Source organism: Bison bison, unplaced genomic scaffold (genome assembly GCF_000754665.1).
Source record: "Bison bison bison isolate TAMUID 2011002044 unplaced genomic scaffold, Bison_UMD1.0 scf7180017864327, whole genome shotgun sequence".
NCBI classification, from domain to species: Eukaryota; Metazoa; Chordata; class Mammalia; order Artiodactyla; family Bovidae; genus Bison; species Bison bison.
The window spans coordinates 2,666,516-2,681,611 of NW_011494899.1; the positions used below are offsets into that span (position 1 = coordinate 2,666,516).

General features: G+C 40.7%; 1 protein-coding gene across 3 annotated transcripts in view; it reads left to right on the forward strand.

Annotated features, from left to right (window-relative positions):
• The first annotated feature begins 6 nt into the window (after positions 1 to 6).
• The window catches only part of CRY1 (cryptochrome circadian clock 1), a 96,216-nt gene continuing 81,126 nt past the window's right edge, over positions 7 to 15,096 (forward strand). For all 3 annotated transcript variants that reach the window (XM_010853372.1, XM_010853370.1, XM_010853371.1), the window contains exon 1: positions 7 to 714. In XM_010853372.1, the coding sequence (XP_010851674.1) occupies positions 557 to 714 (158 nt within the window). In that variant the 5' untranslated portion in view covers positions 7 to 556. The remainder of the gene's footprint in view (positions 715 to 15,096) is intronic.

Below are 15,096 nucleotides of genomic sequence, written 5' to 3' on the forward strand. Positions count from 1 at the left end.
CGACCACCGCCTTGCGTGCTCTGTCCTCACTTCTCTTACCCGGGCCGAGAGGCAGCGTGGCCGACAGTGACTGAATTCTCTCTCATCCTTATCGGTGGCTCGCCTCAGGCGGGGCCGTCTGCTCCTCAGGGGCCGCCTCGGTGGGCGAGGTTTCCGTGCAGAGAACCTCTTGGGGCTGCCCGCGCCCGCGCGGGCCCTGGTGGAATCTCGGGCTTGTGGAACTTGGTCAGCCTCCGGAGGTCCGGGGACCTCGAAGTTATGCGTCTTTTCCAGTCGTTGGCGGCGGGTGCCGGCTCCTAAAGGGCGTCACACGGGGACTCCGCTGACTGGGCAACCTCCATTCATCTTCCAGCTGCGCCGCCAGCGCCCTCTCTCTCTCTCCAGTCCCCTCCTCGGACTCATCTTTTCCTTCCCCTCCTCTGCTTTCCTCACTCCTTGGGTGCGGCGATTCTCCTGCGTTCGGAGGTGTCGGTTATGAGCTGGACCCTCCTACCCTGAATTTCTCGGCGGAGGAGCTCGGCGGCGCTGTACCGCGCTCCCCTCCCTCGCCCCCGGGATGGGGGTGAACGCCGTGCACTGGTTCCGAAAGGGGCTCAGGCTTCACGACAACCCCGCCCTGAAGGAGTGCATCCAGGGCGCCGACACCATCCGCTGCGTCTACATCCTCGACCCCTGGTTCGCCGGCTCCTCCAACGTGGGGATCAACAGGTGGCGGTGAGTCAAAATCCTGTGGGAAATTGATTTCGCTGTTTTAATGAATCAAGACTTTACATGCCATCAGCCAGACCTGAGAATTGAACTCTTGCACCGCCTTGCCCGTACTGTTTTAATTATTGCAGGTGCTCTAAGCATTAAATAGAACGGACTTAATACTGAGGCGAGAGAGTTCCGGCAGCCAGAAACACCTTGGCCTTCAGGTGTGAGTTACGTGTCTCTGCGCTCGTAGGAATTCTTTCCCTGGATTTATGGAGAATTCTTAGTGGGGGAGTTAAAGAAACACCCTTCCAGTTCTCAGTGGCCCGTGTGTTGATTTCCTTGGCCTCTGTGGCATTTGGGATTGCGGTCTTTACTGTTTACGTTTGTGTGTTAACTCATAGTATGGAGAAAATCATTCATTCAGTAGAGTCCCCTCCAAATCTAGTTTTCTTCCACCTTGAGGTTGCCAGAGAAAAAGCAAGGGAAACATTTCTTTGCTCAGCTCTTCCTCTCAACTCCTCCTTGTGGTTGGCTAGACAAAGCACAGTTTTTCTTTCTAGGCAAAGTATAATCCTTCCAGGATTTAGAGCGCAGGAAGAAATCTTAGAGAAGCTTTATGATCTTTTCCTGAAATGCCAGGCCAGATGATTATTAGGCCCCGTGGTGGAAATGAAAGCATTTTTTCAACAGAGTATTGATCACCTACTGTATAGCAGGGCTTCCCTTGTGGCTCATCTGGTACAAAATCCCCCTGCAAAGCGGGAGACCTGGGTTCTATCCCTGGGTTGAGAAGATACCCTGGCAAGGGGAAAGGCTACCCACTCCAGTATAATGGCCTGGAGAAATCCATGGACTGTATAGTTTTTGGGGTCGCGAAGAGCCTGACACGACTGAGCGATTTCACTCATTATCACTCACAGCCACAGCTTTAAACTGTATACCAGCCACAGCTTTAAACACCAGGGATACAGTAATGAATGAAACAAATAGAAATTCTTGTCCTTTTCTAGCACATGTCCCAGAAAGTAGGTAGTAATGTAGTGATGATAAATGATGTGCGGAAATACAGCTTTTTGTGTACAAGGGAGTGGGATTGGAATCGGGAGTTTAAAATATGAAGTGAAGTGAAGTGAAGTCACTTAGTCGTGTCTGACTCTTTGCGACCCCGTGGACTGTAGCCTACCAGGCTCCTCTGTCCATGGGCTTCTCCAGGCAAGAATACTGCAGTGGGTTACCATTTCCTTCCCCAGGGGATCTTACCAACCCAGGGATCAAACCCGGGTCTCCCACATTGGAGGCAGACGCTTTAACCTCTGAGCCACCAGGGAAGCAGGAAAAACTCAGAGAAAGGGACAGTTGAGCAAGATAATGAAAGAAATAGATTACAAATATCTAGGGAAAAGCATTCCAGGGAGAAGGAACTCTAAGAAAAAGGGCCTGAGGTGGAATATGCTTAACCTTTAGAAGGAGCAGCAGAAGAAACCATTGTGACTGGAACAGAGTGAGAAGAATGGTAGTGTATGAGGTCAGAGATGTAATAGGGCCAGACTGAGTAGAGCTTTATAGGCAGTTGTCAAGATTTGGGCCTTTACTCAGACGAAAATGGGAATAATTTTAAGATTATGAGCAGAAAAGTGATGTGATTTGACTGAAGGTTTTTTTTTTAAACTTCTCTGGGTGTGGTTCTGAGAACAGACCAAAATTGTGGGGTGGAGGTGGACAGGAAGTAATAAGACAGGTTAGGAGTCAATTGCATTCATCCAGGTGAGATATGATAATGACTTGGACCATAGTGATTATGGTGGACATAGGGAGAAGAAGTCAAGTGCTGAGTATATTTTGAAGGTGGAATTCACAGTATTTATTGACAGATCTGGTGTGAGAGAAAGAGAAGGAATAAGGAATAGTTTCCAAATTTGAGAAACTAGAAGGGTGAAACTGATCTTTGCTAAGTGGTCAGTTGAAGAAGCCATTGAGAGGGTGATTTGAGTTTTCTTTTGAACTTGGTTAGTATGAGATATTTATTACACATCCAAGTGGAGATAGCAGATAGATAGGTCTAGAGTTAAAGTTAGAGATCCTGGCAGGAGGCATAAATTAGAGATTCATCACTTTATAGGTAACATTTAAAACTATTAATCCATTCATTCATTGACCAAATATATGGTATGCATCTACTATGTGCTAGACACTTTTAGGTGCAGGGCATTTAAACAGAATAGCTAAAAAATCTCTGCTGTGTTGAAGCTACATTCTAATAGAGCCGTGAGACTATATGAAAACATTATGTAAATTTGTGTAGATAGAAAAGAACTGAGCCCTGGGTACTTGAATGTGTTTAAATTGTGAACCTGTGGAAGAAGTAGCATAGGAGTTTGAGAAAAAACATCTGGTAAGATAAGAAAACCTGAAGATAATGGTGTCATAGAAGCCAAGTAAAGGAGAGTGGCTCAAAGAAAATGTTTGACCTTTGTCAAGTTGCTCATCATGTGAGATGAGGACTGAAAATTGAAAATCATATTTAGCATTTTGAAATCATAATCTTGACTAAAGTGGTTTCAGTAGTGTCAGGGTCAAAAGCCTTTTTCGACTGGCTTGAGAGAGGCTGAGAGGAGAGAAGGTGGGCATAACTCACATAGATAGCTCTTTTAAGTTTTCCATTGAGGGGGGATCAGAGAAATGGTGTAGAAGAAAGTGAACTCAAGAAAAGATTTTTTTTTTTAAGATGAGAGAAATTACAGGATATTTGTGTTCTCATGGAAATAATACAGCAACTGTATATAAAACATTTTCATTAGCAGAATTGGTGTCATCATTGATTCTGGAAAAAGATAATACTGTTATATATTCTAATCTATTCATATCTTAACAATAATATAGTAATAAGTCTCTCTTCATAATATTGTTAGGAGAATTAAATTAGTTAAAAGATGTAAAATGCTTAAAATGTAAGTGGTACTAGGAAGTGCTTATTTGCTGTTTACTCTTAAATTGAAAGTCTTAGGTAAATAGTATCTACTTAAATGCCTACAGTCAGTTTCTTCTAGAGTACTTCATAAGTTTATGACATCTAATCTATTGAGTCCTGTAAATTAGGGGTTGTGTATTACTTAACTTTGTACACCCAGCAACTCATATTGCTGAATAGTGAGTGAAATAAAACTGATAAGTATAGGAATCCCTTGGATAGCAAGGAGATCCAACCAGTCCATCCTAAAGGAAATCAGTTCTGAATATTCATCGGAAGGACTGATGTTGAAGCTGAAACTCCAACACTTTGGCCACCTGATGTGAAGAACTGACTCATTGGAAAAGACCCTGATGCTGGGAAAGATTGAAGGCTTGAAGAGAAGGGGATGACGGAGGATGAGATGGTTGGATGGCATCACCGACTCAATGGACACGAGTTTGGGTAAACTTTGGGAGTTGGTGATGGACAGGGAGGCCTGGCATGCTGCAGTCCATGGGGTTGCAAAGAGTCAGACACGACTGAGCGACTGAACTGAACTGAGGGGAATCCCATATTTTCCTTTTCAAAAAGGATTTTTTTTCACTACTAAATATTGCCCTTGATGAGTAATAGATAGGTAAAGATATAAATAATGAATAGAGACAGACTTTCTTCCACTGATGACTATATAAAAAGGAGGGACAGAGTTTTAGACTTTTCTCTCAGCATCAGATTCAGTGCTTTCATATAGTGGTAACTCAGTTACTGTTTGTTGATGAAATGACATCCTGGAGTCAATAGTTTTATGTTTAAACAACTTTGCTACCTCACTTATTGACCATAGAATAAGGTGCAAACTCCTTAACTTGGCATTCAGGCTATCTTGTGGGTTTTGGTCTTCTTTCCTTTGTATCATTTCCTTTAATTAACACAATTTCCTAGATTTTTGGATTTAACAGAAAAACAAATTTTAAAAATCTATTTTGCATAAAAGAAAATTAACAAAATTATCTTTTGATGTTGCTGTAATTTCATTTAAAAAGGGTACTTTCTAAAGCAACTAGAGAAAGAACAAGCAAAACCCAAAGTTAGCAGAAGTAATAAAATCATAAAGATCAGAAATAAATGAAATAGAGACGAAGAAAACAATAGAAAAGATCAATGAAACTAAAAGATAGTACGTTGAAAAGATAAACAAAATTAACAAACATTTAGCCAGACTCACAGTATATTAAAAAGCAGAGACATCACTTTGCTGACAGAGGTCCGTATAGTCAAAGCTATGGGTCTTTCAGTAGGCATGTACAGGTGTGAGATTTGGACCATAAAGAAGGCTGAGTGCTGAAGAATTGATGCTTTCAAATTGTGGTGCTGGAGAAGACTCTTCAGAATCCCTTGGACTGCAAGGAGATCAAGCAGTCAATCCTAAAGGAAATCAACCCTGACTATTCATTAGAAGGACTGATGCTGAAGCTGAAGCTCCAATACTTTAGCTATACGACGTGAAGAGCTGACCCTGATGCTGGGAAAGATTGGGGGCTGGAGGAGAAGGGAAGTGACAGAGGATGAGATGGTTGGGTGGTATCACCAACTCAATGGACACAAGTTTGAGCAAGCCTGGTGTGTTGCAGTCCATGGGTTGCAAAGAGCCGGACACGACTGAACGACTAAACAGCAACAACAAACCAGACTCATCAAGAAAAAAAGGGAGAGGGTGCAAATCAGTAAAGTTAGAAATGAAAAAGAAGACATTACACCACAAAAGTACAAAAGACTGTAAGAGATTACTACAAGCAACTGTGTGCCAATAAAATGAACAGCCTAGAAGAAATTAGCAAATTCTTAGTAAGGTGCGAATCTCCCAAGACTGAACCAGGAAGAAATAGAAAGTACAGCAGAACAAGTTACAAGTACTGAAATTCAGTCATTGATTAAATAACTCCCAATAAACAAAAGTCAAGGACCAGTTGGCTTCACAGGCAAATTCTGTCCAACATTCAGAGAAGAGTTAACACTTATCTTTCTGAAACAAATCCAAAAATCTGGAAGAAACACTTCCAAAATCATTCTGTGAAGCCACCATCACCCTAATATCAATCAGAAAAAGGCACCACCCCCCAAAAAAGAAAATTACAGGCCAATATCACTGATGAACATGGATGGAAAAATCATCAACAAAAGACTATTAAACTGAATCCAACAAAACATTAAAAGGATCATACACCATGATCAAGTGGAATTTATCCAGGGATGAATAGATTTTTCAATATCCACAAATCAATCAGTTTGATACACCACATCAACAAATTGAAGAATAAAAACCATATGATCATCTCAGAAGATGTAGAAAAAGCTTTTGATAAAATTCAACATCCATTTATAATAAAATACCCCAGAAAGTGGGCATAGAAGGAAAATACCTCAACATACTAAAGGCCATATATAACAGACTCACAGATAGCATGTTGTTGTTGTTCAGTTGCCCAGTCGTGTCTGATTCTTTGCAACCCCATGGACTGCAGCACGTCAGGCCTCCCTGTCCTTCTAGCATACTCAGTGGTAAAAAGCTGCTTTTCCTCTAAGACTAGGAACAAAACAAGTATGTCCACTCTCACTACCCTTATTCAACATAGTTTTGATGACACAAACAGATGTACTTCACGGTCTTTTTGTTTCCATACAAATGTAAAAATTTTTATTCTAGTTCTGTGATAAATGCTATTAGTAATTTGATAGGGATTGCACTGAATCTGTAGAGTGCCTTGGGTAATATACTTGTTTTGACAGTGTTGATTCTTTCAACCCAAGGATACAGTAAATCTTTCCATCTGTTGGTGTCATCTTTGATTTCTTTCATCAGCATCTTATAGTTTTTGGAGTACATGTCTTTTGCCCCCTTAAGTCAGTTTATTCCTGGGTATTTTATTATTTTTGATGCAATAGTAAATTTGATTGCTTTTTTAATTTCTCTTTCTGCTCTTTTGTTGTCAGTATATGAAAATGCAGTAGATTATTATGCATGAATTTTGTATCCTGCAATTTTTATCCTATTCTTTGATCAGCTCTAGCAGTTTTCTGGTAGTGTCTTTAGGATCTTCTAATTTGAAAAGTTACATGAATCTAGTGCTCATAGCAACACTGTTTACAGTTGCCAAAATATGGAAGCAACCTAGCTGTTAATCAGCAGCTAAATAGATAAAAATGGATAAAGAAGATGTGGTATGTGGTGTGTATATACACACACACAAAATTGAATACTATTCAGCCATTAAAAATTCAGAAAATTTGGTGTTTGCAATAACATAGACAGACTTGGAGGGTATTGCATTAAATGAAATGTCAGACAGAAAGAAATGCTGTATGATACCAGTTATATATGGAATCTAAAAAATACAACAGTAGTGAATATAACAAAAAATAAACAGAATCACAGATGTAGATAACAAAGTAGTATTTACTAGTTTTTTACTAGTGTTTACTAGGGAGAGGAGGAGGTAACAACTATTGAGTGTAAGGTACACTGTGAGGATGTATTGTACAACATGGAGAAAATAGTATTTTATAATGATTGTAAATGGAGTGTAACCTTTAAAAAATTGTATAAAATAAAGTAAATGCCTTAAAAATCCCAATTTCTTTATCTGTACTCTATTTTATAAACTTCACTCTTATTTTTTTAGCCATATTATTGACATGCAGAAGAACCCAAATGAACTTTGGCCAACTCAGTATAATTGACAAATTTGAAACTGTATATATATAAGATATGCAATATGATATTTTGATATATGTATACATCATGAAGCTCATTTTTGATTATTCTGTTTCACCTTGTATTTAACACTGTCCTCTTTTTAAGTTGCTTCCAAACAACATTTAAACATGCTTAAAACCAATTCTACAAAAAGATAAAGAAATAATAACGAAAAAACAAACAGAAACAAAACCTACCCTTGACATTCCTCCCCTGAAGCTTTATTTCTCAATTCCTTTATAGCCACACTTCCTGAACAAGAATGTCTAACACAAACATGGGTCTAATACTGGCTGACTCCATATCTTTATCTCCTGCTCAACCTTGAATCCACTCTAAACTTGGTTTCACTCCCACCTTCACCAAAACTGTTTTCATTCAAAGGATACTTTAAAACTTCATTCCTGGACTTTTAAATTTTTGACATATTTGACCATACCATCCTGTTCTTCCTTCTGCTTTGGTTAGAGGACTCTCTTGTGTTTATTTTTCTGCCAGAGTTGTTAGCGACCTTCCTTTACTTCCATTTCTCTCTTTTCAACCCTTAAGTGCTCCTTAAATCTGTAGTCTCTACCCTCTTTTCATCATTTTGAGGTAATCTTCTCTCTTCATAAAGTCGGTTACCATCTATATGCTCAGAATTCACAAATTAGTATCCTCAGCCCAGATCTCTCACCTGATCCCCAGATATGTATCCAATATAATATTTCCTCCATATTTGAATCTTGGTTTATTACCCTAAACTCAATTTGCTGAAAACCAAGTTCATCTTTTCCCTTACCTCTTTCTCAAAAACAAAAATCCCAAACTGACTTTTCTTGTGTTTCCTATCTTCGTAAATAACATTGCCATTTGACTAGTTGCTCATACAGTTTATATTGCCAGAGGAAATATCAGTAACCTTAGATATGCAGATGACACCACCCTTATGGAAGAAAGTGAAGAGAAACTAAAAAGCCTCTTGATGAAAGTGAAAGTGGAGAGTAAAAAAGTTGGCTTAAAGCTCAACATTCAGAAAACGAAGATCATGGCATCTGATCCCACCACTTCATGGGAAATAGATGTGGAAACAGTGTCAGACTTTATTTTTGGGGGCTCCAAAATCACTGCAGATGGTGATTTCAGCCATGAAATTAAAAGACGCTTACTCCTTGGAAGGAAAGTTATGACCAATATAGATAGCATATTCAAAAGCAGAGACATTACTTTGCCAACAAAGGTCTGTCTAGTCAAGGCTATGGTTTTTCCTGTGGTCGTGTATGGATGTGAGAGTTGGACTGTGAAGAAGGCTGAGCACCCAAGAATTGATGCTTTTGAACTGTGGTGTTGGAGAAGACTCTTGAGAGTCCCTTGGACTGCAAGGAGATCCAACCAGTCCATTCTGAAGATCACCCCTTGGATTTCTTTGGAAGGAATGATGCTAAAGCTGAAACTCCAGTACTTTGACCACCTCATGCAAAGAGTTGACTCATTGGAAAAGACTCTGATGCTGGGAGGGATTGGGGGCAGGAGGAGAAGGGGACGACAGAGGATGAGATGGCTGGATGGCATCACTGACTCGATGGACGTGAGTCTGAGTGAACTCCAGGAGTTGGTGATGGACAGGGAGGCCTGGCATGCTGCAATTCATGGGGTTGCAAAGAGTCGGACACGACTGAGTAACTGAACTGAACTGAATTGTGTATTAATTTATTCAACAAATAAATGTGTGTTCCTACTGTGTGCCAGGCTTCCCTGGTAGCTCAGTTGGTAAGGAACCTGCCTGCAATGCGGAAGGCCCTGCTTCGATTCCTGGGTTGGGAAGATCTGCTAGAGAAGGGATAGGCTACCCACTCCAGTATTCTTGCGCTTCTCTGGCTCAGCTGGTAAAGAATCTGCCTGCAATGCAGGAGACCTGGGTTCAGTCCCTATATTGGGAAGATCCCCTGGAGAAGGGAATGGCTACCCACTCCAGTATTCTGGCCTGGAGAATTCTATGGACTGTATAGTCCATGGGGTTGCAAAGAGTCAGACACGACTGAGTGACTTTCATTTTCACTGTATGCCAATATCTTTGCTAATTTATCTGGATAAAATGGTAGTCAACAGATAAATTCTCTGTCTTCAGGGTGTTTACAACGTAGGAGGGATATATTCAGAAATAATCACAGAAATACATTTTTCTGTCTCCATTGCCACTTTAGTCTATACTACTATCTTTTTGCATAGATTTTTCATAGTTTATAAATTATTGTTTGCTCTTCTCTGATTCCTCCTTTACACAGCAACCAGAGTAAACTTAAAATTGCTAATATGATCATGTCCTTTACTAATTTTAAACCTTCGATGACATTTATTTACCCTTACATAAAGGTTCAAATGGGGCTTCCCTAGTAGCTCAGCTGATAAAGAATCTGCCTACAATGCGGGAGACCTGGGTTTGATCCCTGGGTTGGGAAGATCACCTGGAGGAGGACATGGCAACTCACTCCACTATTCTTTCCTGGAGAATCTCAAGAATGGAGGAGCCTGGTGGGCTACAGTCCATGGGGTCGCAAAGAGTCAGACACGACTAAGTGACTAAGCACACACAAAGGTTGAAAAAGCCATAGCATGGTTTAAAATCTCTGCGTAATCTGGTCTTCTGCTTCATTTCCCAGCCTCTAGGGATTGCTTCACTGAGACATTTGAAGCCTTGAAGTAGGAGATGGATCTTATTACACAGAGGAAAGAGGGACGGGAACTCCAGACTGAGGAAATAACATAAGGGAAGGTTCTATATTTTGATACTGGTGAAAAGGTTGATGTAACTGAATCATATGGGTGCATAAAAAGATAGGTGTTATTTAGTATTCTTTTGGTTCAATGCTTTAGATGGTTGCCTTACTCAGATGGGCTTAAGCAGAAAGAGGGTTTATTGCCAAGTGTAATTGAATGATCCAAGGGAAATTGGCTTCAGACATGGCTTGATGCTAGGGCTCAGAAGGGCTGAAGTCTCAGCATCTCCAAATTTTACTTATTCTACATTAGCTTTTCAGGCAGTCTGTCCTCTGGTGGTAAAATATAGCAATAACAATAGTAGATACAGAGTAAAAAAGCATTTGCATCTGTCCCCAAAGTGGCAGCAAAAGTCTGTGGCACTTCAGTGGCTCTGTTTGGGCCAATTTGAATCAATCATTGTGAACCTGATATCTGAGCTGAAGTTGTATGCCTCAGCTTGACTGAGCTGAAGTAGAATAAGTAGGAAGTAGGTGGATGCCCTAAAACAACAGAGGTCTATTATATGAAAACTCAGATCAGAAAGTAGGACCAAGTCAGAAAAACTTTGACGCCGTTTAGGGAAATATAACTTCGGCATCTGAGTGAATGATGGAGGAAAGAGACCCAAAAACAGTGTGGAAGCTTTATCAGCAGTTCAGTTGAAAGATAATACAGAATTGAATTAGGGAAAGGGCTGTAAGGAAGGGGAAGGTTGCAAGAGAGTAACTGTAGAGTTGCAATAAATAGTTTAGGTTACTGTCTGTAAAAGGCAGTTTTCATAGTGGAGTGTGAGGCAGAGAGTAGAATATAAGATTATCATGTTATATGCCTCTTTGACAATTAGACATTAATTAAGTTAGAGAACACAGGCATATATCATGTTTAGATGATCTGTCTAAATATGTATCACCTAAGCTCATGATGAATTTGATGTGCTGCTAAGGTACCGGCATGGGAAATGGAGAAAATAGAAGTTCAACTTTGGGGATCACAGACGTTAGAGCTGTGGTCATGGGAATAATTCCTATACAATTAACAGGTTAAGCATAACTGATGATACTGGATAGAATCAGACCCATCAGTACCTTGAAGAATGCTGTATTTAAGATGAATAGGACCTGGTGAGACAAGAAAATCAGAGAAGTCAGGAGAATGATGTATCATGGAAACCAAAGGTGGTAAGAATTTTCCTTCATTGTGCTAAAGAAGGCAGGTTAGAATGAGTTTTGACAGTTACGCAAGAAAAATTTGTCAAAGACTTGAAAATGGGCAGAAGAAATTACTGTGTATCTGAATGCCCTAGATAACTGTGTATCCGAATGGGCATTGGACTCTCTAGGACCTAGAGGGCCCTCTAAGAATTATATTACTTTGATTTAGAGATATGTATTTTTGTCCTTGGTTGACTAGACTGTTTTACAACTCTGCAAAAAGGGGCTAAAGTTAAGTTGTAGAAAACCAATAATGGAACAAACGTTTCCTACCCATACCAGTGCAGTTATTCCTGTTCATGCCATGCAAATGAATTTCATAGACTGGACAATATAAACCTCTGAGAGTCAGATTCTCATTTGAACCAGATTTAACATCTTACTGGTTGCTTCATTTATTAATGAGTTAAATAAAACCTTTTTTATATTCATTTCATGTCTGTATGAGAGTCTACTCCAAGGAGATTAAACCAGTCAATCCTAATGGAAATCAATCCTGGATATTTATTGGAAGATGTGATGCTGAAGCTCCAGTACTTTGGCCACCTGATGCAAAGAGCTGATTGATTAGAAAAGACCCTGGTGCAGGGAAAGATTGAGGGCAGGAGGAGAAGGGGACGATGAGGATGCGATGGTTGGATGGCATCACTGACTCAAGGGAGGGTCATGAGTTTGAGCAAGCTCCAGGAGATGGTGAAGGAGAGGGAAGCCTGGCGTGCTACAGTCCATGGGGTTGCAAAGAGTCGGACACAACTGAGTGACTGAATAATGAGAGTCACGATTTGACCATTTTGCAAATTATATTTTAACTGTTACAAAGGCCTTTGGTAGACTTGGAGAAAGCAGCTTTAATGTAGTTGTAAGGACAGATATCAGACTGTGTAGGATGTTACAGAAAGTGTGTATGTGTGTGTCTGGCTGGTGTATGGGAGGATGGTGATATTTGAGGGACTGGTGGAGAGAGTTTTTATGGGAGAAGTAAGACAAGCTGAAGCCCTGCGTATTTTTTGGAAGGAATGATGCTAAAGCTGAAACTCCAGTACTTTGGCCACCTCATGCGAAGAGTTGACTCATTGGAAAAGACTCTGATGCTGGGGGGGGATTGAGGGCAGGAGGAAAAGGGGACGACAGAGGATGAGATGGCTGGATGGCATCACTGACTCGATGGACATGAGTTTGAATGAACTCCGAGAGTTGGTGATGGACAGGGAGGCCTGGCGTGCTGCAATTCATGGGGTTGCAAAGAGTCGGACACGACTGAGTGACTGAACTGAAGTGAAGACAGGCTGGATGCACAGGTTCTGGACAGGCTGAGGCAAAGTGAACTTTGGGTAGATCATTAGATTTAAGTCAAGGCAGTGAAATCACCAGACTTATAGTCCAGACAGGATGATAAAGAGAAAATAAAATACATAGATAGGATGAGTAGTGGACTGTCTGAACGTGTAGTCCTTTGAATGACAGACTGAAGTGAGTTTAGAACATCTGGCTGTCCTAAAACCTAGATACTAGTCCCTCCTTTCCTATTAAGTAGCAGTTGGACTGACTGTGAGTAAGTCACTCCTTTATAGTCATCAGTAATGTTCATTAAAAGATTGTTATTTGCCAGGTACTTGGCAGGGCATGATGCTAAAGCTGAAACTCCAGTACTTTGGCCACCTCATGCGAAGAGTTGACTCATTGGAAAAGACTCTGATGCTGGGAGGGATTGGGGGCAGGAGGAGAAGGGGACGACAGAGGATGAGATGGCTGGATGGCATCACTGACTCGATGGACGTGAGTCTGAGTGACTCTGGGAATTGGTCAGGGAGGCCTGGCGTGCTGCGATTCATGGGGTTGCAAAGAGTCGGGCACGACTGAGCGACTGAACTGAACTGAACTGGCAGGGCACAAAGATGAAGGTCATAATTTTTTCCCATAAAGAAACTTTCATACCACTCAAGGACAAATAATTAGAATATAGGATGTTAAATAGGACTTCTGTAGAAATATTCTGAAATATCTGGAACTCCTCCTCTCTCAAACCAGTATTTCCCTTCCTCCTCCCTCCCACATATCACCCTTCACCACCTCTATCCTAATCCCTCCTCCCCTCTACCAGGGTTGTCTCTCTTCTGTGCTAAGATTATCCTAATATGAAGAGGGAGGTACTAAAAAATAAAAGCCCTCTTATCTGATATCATTGTCTTTGAAAAAGACAAGTATAAAAAAATAGCATAAATATACATTATTTTGACAGCTTTTGATGTGGAGTGAAATTCTAGGTCTCAATTCTCTCTCTTCTTTATCTTCATTTGCTCCTTAGGTGATTTAACCTAGTCACATGCTTGAATACTTCATGTATGTCCTACCCTGACCTCTATCTTGAATTACAGACCTAGGTATCCAGTAGTTTTACTCAGATTTCAAATAAGCATCTTAAACTTAATTTTGCCTCCCTCTCTACCACCTTCCGTGGTTTCTCTGCGTCACATATGGCAACATTCACCTCATTCCTCTGCAAAAACCTAAGAACCATCTTACCTTCATTAGTTTTTTCCCACTCACAACCCTGTCTCTAGTCTTTCTGAAATTATTATGGCTTTTCCTTCAAAATCCCATATTCATTCAAATTTCACACTTCCACTGCCATCATACTTTCCAGGTCACCAATGTTTCTTGCAGGATTACTGCAGTAACCTCCTAACTTCTCTACTTCCATCTTTATACCTTCTTTCTCAGTCTGTTCTGAGTGGAAGCCAGAGTAATAGTTTTAAAAAACCTTAATCAGATTAGGTCATTCCTATGCTCTAAAGCCTCCAGTTGACTTCCAGGGTATTAACATTTTTGCTTCTCTGTCTTTCAGTCACTAAGTCATGTCTGCCAGGCTTCCCTGTCCTTCACTATCTCCCAGAATTTCCCCATCTGTTTGCCAAGCAGTGATGGGACTGGATGCCATGATCTTAGTTTTTTGAATGTTGAGTTTTAAGCCAGTTTTTAAAAAATCGATTTATTTTAATTGGAGGGAAATTACTTTACAATATTGTGGTGGTTTTTGCCACACATTGATGTGAATCAGCCATGTGTGTATATGAACCATTCTGAATCCCCCTCCCACCTCCCTCCCCACCCCATCCCTCTGGGTTGTCCCAGAGCACCAGCTTTGCATGCCCTGCTTCATGTATCGAATTTGCACTGATCATCTATTTAACTTATGGTAATACACGTGTTTCACTGCTGTTCTTTCATATTGTCCCACCTTTTCCTTCTCCCACATAGTCCAAAAGTCTGTTCTTTACATCTCTGTCTCTTTTGCTGTCTTGCATATAGGGTTGTCATTACCATCTTTCTAAATCCCGTGAAAATGAAGTCACTCAGTTGTGTCCAACTCTTTGCAACCCCATGGACTGTAGCCTACCAGGCTCCTCAGTCCATGGGATTTTCCAGGCAAGAATACTGTAGTGGGTTGCCATTTTCTTCTCCAGGGAATCTTCCCTACCCAGGGATTGAACCCAGGTCTCCCGCATTGTAGGCAGACACTTTACTGTCTGAGCTACCAGGGATATATATGTGTTAATATACTGTATTGGTGTTTCTTTTTTTGACTTACTTCACTGTATATAATAGGTTCCAGTTTCATCCATCTCATTAGAACTGACTCAAATGCATTCTTTTTTATAACTGAGTAAATATTCCATTGTGTATATACATCACAACTTGCCTGTTCATTCATCTGCTAATGGACATCTAGGTTGCTTCCAAGTCCT